General features: G+C 35.4%; 1 protein-coding gene across 1 annotated transcript; it reads right to left on the bottom strand.

Annotated features, from left to right (window-relative positions):
* Nucleotides 1-1,008: 1,008 nt before the first annotated feature.
* On the bottom strand, nucleotides 1,009-2,147 carry tyrobp (transmembrane immune signaling adaptor TYROBP). The gene is made up of 5 exons (XM_020620130.1): nucleotides 1,990-2,147; nucleotides 1,868-1,888; nucleotides 1,632-1,775; nucleotides 1,462-1,529; nucleotides 1,009-1,339 (listed from the first exon to the last, which is right to left on the bottom strand). Exons 1-5 carry the CDS (start codon nucleotides 2,090-2,092, stop codon nucleotides 1,283-1,285), a joined length of 393 nt encoding a protein of 130 aa, XP_020475786.1. The 5' UTR covers nucleotides 2,093-2,147; the 3' UTR covers nucleotides 1,009-1,282.
* Between the last annotated feature and the right edge of the window lie 2,531 nt (nucleotides 2,148-4,678).

The raw sequence follows: 4,678 nt of genomic DNA, 5'->3' as shown, positions 1-4,678 counted from the left end.
TCAGGAAAACAAATCATTCACTTAAGAAAGGCAGGAAGAGTTGGTGAGTTTCTGACCCAAGGTGAGAACAGAGAACTGCCGGATTGGCACAGTTTGGAGGAAAACAATGGCAGACCTGCTCCAGTGGGCAATGGAGGACACGCAGACTGTGATGGTATGATCAGATTCTACATTACATAAAACAAACATTTCCAAGAATAATCCACTGACCAATAAATGGCTGAACAACTGATCTTAATATTCAAACAGAAACCAGAGAATTTGTCAGCTCTGAAACTTATCCAATAGGTAATAACTGTTTTTTCTTCCACTTGTGAACATTGTAAATCAGAAGTTTGATTAGAATGCATGCAGTCACTACTTTCCTAAAAGATCTGTCATTTCATGTAATCCCTTTTCTTATAGCACGCAGTAGCTCGTCTTTTCCAGCCAAGAGCGGAGCTGCTTGAGGATCACAGAAGGTCTGTTTCCTTTGCATTTGAGACAGGCAATTTTTTTGTGTTCATATCACTATCCACCCAACGTGGCCTACAAAACAACTCCAGAATCCACATATTTAAATTCCTTACATTTCATCCTCATCTCATTCTAATAGGATGAAATGGTTTTCTCGATCTTGGTTATTAAATAATATAATAAGTTATTCATTTGTTATGCATGTAATATTGAATAATATATATTTTTTTCCCTTTTCAGATTCTGTTTCTTCCTCACAATGAGTCAGGGGCTGCCATCTGTTGACTCATAGCAGGCAGGCGTCTTCCAGTTGCTTCTGGGACTTTTTGATCCTGATTTAGATTTTTACACACATTCTTTATTATTGAGACCATGTGAAGAAACACTTTATAGAAAAAGATTTTGACAATTTTGTGTTTATTTTACTTGTGAAAACGAGGATATTAGGGTTTTTTTTAAACATTTGTTATAATGTAAAAATGTGTGTACAAAATCACCTGAAATAAAAATACAAAAAGAAAAATATGTAATGAGTGCATCATTTTCTTGATTTTAAAAAGTAGTTTAATTTAGAATTAAATACACATTTTAAGACAGCTTAAGATTTACAAAATAAACTAGAGGGCGTGATGCAGCAAACATCACATTCAGCACAACACAGTTATAAGTGGATGGGATATAAATCAATTACATGCTGAATACACATATTATAATGCTGCAGAAACATAAGTAACAAAACAAGATGTGTGTGTGTGCTACTTTCTGGTTATAGCTTGTGAAACTAATTACAGACCAGGTATTGCTGGGATTTTACAGTTCCTCTGTTTCACTTCCTAAAATGTCGAAGCTCACTGTACACATCTGACTGGGCTCCATGTAACTCCTACAAAACAGTAAAAGCAGTTCATCATATGGATTCACAAATAATTAATTGTTAAAACCCCAAATAACAATTTCCATATTTAGTGTCTTTGTGGCTTAAATAGTAATATAGTTCACCTTTACCTGGTAGGGAGACTCTGTGACCTCTGTTGCCATTTTCTTTGATATTGATGACGGCTGGTTTCTTCTAGCTGTTTAATTAAGAATGTACAAGTGAATTTACTGCCCAGCTGTCATATCATAACCCAGCACAAACACTAATCAGCAGCAATATACAAGCATTTAGAGCTCACCATCATGAGAATCCCATTCCCTCCTTCTTTTGTGATGTCTTGCAAAGCAGAAGACAGAAATAGTGATGAAGATGGTCAAGATAATATCAGATGCAATAATGGCCATTACAGAGCCCATGTTTATTAGGTAGCATGAACCACAATCTGTGAAAGAGTGAAGACACAGGAGTGAAAACAAAGCCAAAACACACAACTTCATTTCCCAAAGGAGAAACATTTTTAAGAAAACTAGATACCTTGTTGTTCTCCTGCAGATCCTGAAAGACAGAGTTAAAACAACAGCTGAGACAGTGCCTACGCTCATTTACATGAGCCATCAATCATTACACTGTCGAAGCACACAAACCACACCACTCACCAAATAATGAACTTCCGATACAAAGAGCATCAGACATTTTCTTTATGTTGATTACTGGTCGAGGAGAAAATATGAGGCAGGTGCTGACACTTGTCCTTTTCATTCAAATGGCTGTGCTGTTGCACCCATAAACAAGACAGCCAGAGGTGGGAGGGCTCACAGATGAAGAGCTGTCCACAGGCAGCGCAGACAGTGGTGTGAGGGTTTGTCAACGCACGACGGTGTCACAAGGACAGGACAGAGTCCACTTGGTAAAGAGGAAGCTGCTGTGTTTCTGTTTTTCCTTTGTAAGGTCATAGTCATATGAGGGTTGCTGATTTCATACACATTTGGTCGTTAGGCTCTGCACCTTCTTTTTTGACTAGTGAACCGATACTTAAGTGGTCCAAGTGATGCTAAGATAAGGAGCTGAATATGGCCAGTTTTATTACATTTGCAGTTTCTGCTAAAAAACATGCGATTGTATCATCAAACAGAGCACTTCCTCTTGACCTGTGGTTTAGTGCAGTGGGTTGGACACTGTCACTGCTACCTAGTCTCTGAGACGTGTTAAACCACAGGCTTATCTCTTATGATTCTGTACTGTCAGTGAAATGAAAGCACATCTTCACTCTTTTGTTTTCCCCAAACATACTTTTATGTTTCCTTTCAAATACAATAATCCAAGTGATAAACATATAAAATACAGCATACTTGTGTACGCTATGTGTAACAAGCATACACATACTCAAATTACAACAATGATAATGCTTATTTATATAGCAAAGCACCTCACACAGAGGTATAAAATGAATTAGAGAGAAAATATAAAGTAAACAACTAGTTAAATAGAGCTATATGTAAAAAGGCACATATAATTAAAAGATTAGTAAAATCAGGAATAAAAGTTTGCCTTTTAATAAAAGACTAAACATGCTCTTTACTTAATAACCTCTATGGGAATAATACTAACAAGACACCCTTTATAAAAAAAAGTTGTGATTTGTAACTAATGGCTTTATAACTGGTCAATTAATTATTTAACAAATTAGTTATAGGCCATAAATAAGCAGGTTTTGCGTTTTCTGGTTGTGAGGAATACTGTTTATTCTCCTCTAGAAGGTCACTTTACTGTTCTTTGTAGTCTCACAGTTCACTAGGAATGTTCCTTTAATATGTTGTTTAACCTCTGTCTTTCTGGAAACGAAATGAACTTTCAAAAAAATGCAACAGCATCCTAAACATTTCTAATAAAAACAAAATAGATTGTAGTAATGTAACATTTCTTAATGACTTATTAACATACCATATACTGTTCCTGATGTGTTTATAGGAAATTCATGACCTTTTATTAATGTCTTCTCAATGAAAGACTCTGCAGCCAGATTTTTCAGAACCTGGCAGCCCAAAAGGTTGTTTTTATAAATATCTTATAGTTGTTAAGAATGTATATAATTGCCTTTTAATCTATTGAAAAAACACCACAGAGGGGGATAAATATCTCCAGCTCAACACCAATCAGTCAGAACTGATGAAGCCTCTTGGATGAGAGGTGAAACGTTTTTGATCTAGAAATCTAAATCCAGTTGATTTTTTTCTAAGTTTTTTTCAGTTTACTATGACCTGGATGACTGAAAATCTGCACAGACCTTTAATCTATTAGTTAAAGAAACTACAATTATGAGCTCAAGAAAAATTCCCTTTTTTTTTTTTGCAACAGCAGGAAGTTACATTTTAGCCACAAACTTTTTAGTGCCACGCTCGACCTCTCGAAAAACTCTGAGGGTAGTTATCTTTTCATAAGTGTTTTCACTGCCCAGAGTGATACTGCACGAAGTAACAGACAGTGTAGAGTAGCTATAGAAACGGTAGATCACAGATAATATGGCTTTGGTCAACATGTGTTTGACTGAAATGGCAGACAGCAGTTTAACCACACTATCCTCTCAACACAAAGCAGGAGCTATCATCTAATCAGATCTTCTGTGTTAGTCACACAATGCACAAATGTCACTTTAGCATGATGATTTCTAAAAAATAAACCGAAAAACAAAGGACCTTTAAAGCTAATAAACAAAAAACAAGAGGTGAACTGCACAACAAATGCACAAAAGTATTAATATCAATATGAACACAGAAAAAAGTCTACTTCTGTTAGTGAATGTTAAAACCTGTGCATCGTAAATGTTAATGGTCAGACACATCTGTGCTGGTGGTGTTTTTTTTAAACTGAATATTGACCTGAAACTGAAAATTACGTTTTTACCAACATTTACCTGTATTTTTGGTTTATGACTGCCAGTATAGAAAAGAAAGGCCAAAAACAAATCTTTTTTATAGGAGGGTGATGAACGAACATGTTGTAAGGAGGCTAAAAGAGGACTTTATGGGGCAAGACTGGGAAGCAGTTTACAAAGAGGAAGACTTAGACAAAGCATATGAGCAATTTTTAAATATATTCATGAAAGTATATGACAGGAACTGTCCTCGTAAGCAGTATAAAAACAAGAGGAATTGCAGTGGGAAATCGTGGATGAGTAAGGGATTACAGAATGCATGTAAAAAGAAGAATGTGTTATATAAGGAATTCATAAAGTACAGATCAAAGAAGACGGAAGAAAAATATAAGTTATATAAGAACAAATTAATTGCGATATTGAGGAGATGTAAGAAACAATATTACGCTAAAGTATTAAAGGATAATTGTTAC

This window comes from Monopterus albus, unplaced genomic scaffold (assembly GCF_001952655.1).
Source record: "Monopterus albus unplaced genomic scaffold, M_albus_1.0 scaffold232.1, whole genome shotgun sequence".
Classification (NCBI taxonomy): domain Eukaryota; kingdom Metazoa; phylum Chordata; class Actinopteri; order Synbranchiformes; family Synbranchidae; genus Monopterus; species Monopterus albus.
This window is presented reverse-complemented; position numbering and strand designations above follow the sequence as displayed.

Bases quoted from the DNA above. Each gene is read 5' to 3' on its own strand.
- tyrobp (XM_020620130.1), bottom strand. From the start codon at position 2,092: ATGAAAAGGACAAGTGTCAGCACCTGCCTCATATTTTCTCCTCGACCA. The intron at 1,530-1,631 runs GTGAGCTCTAAA...TTAATTAAACAG, and splicing joins GGAATGGGATTCTCATGATG to CTAGAAGAAACCAGCCGTCA. The intron at 1,340-1,461 runs GTAAAGGTGAAC...ACTGTTTTGTAG, and splicing joins TCACAGAGTCTCCCTACCAG to GAGTTACATGGAGCCCAGTC.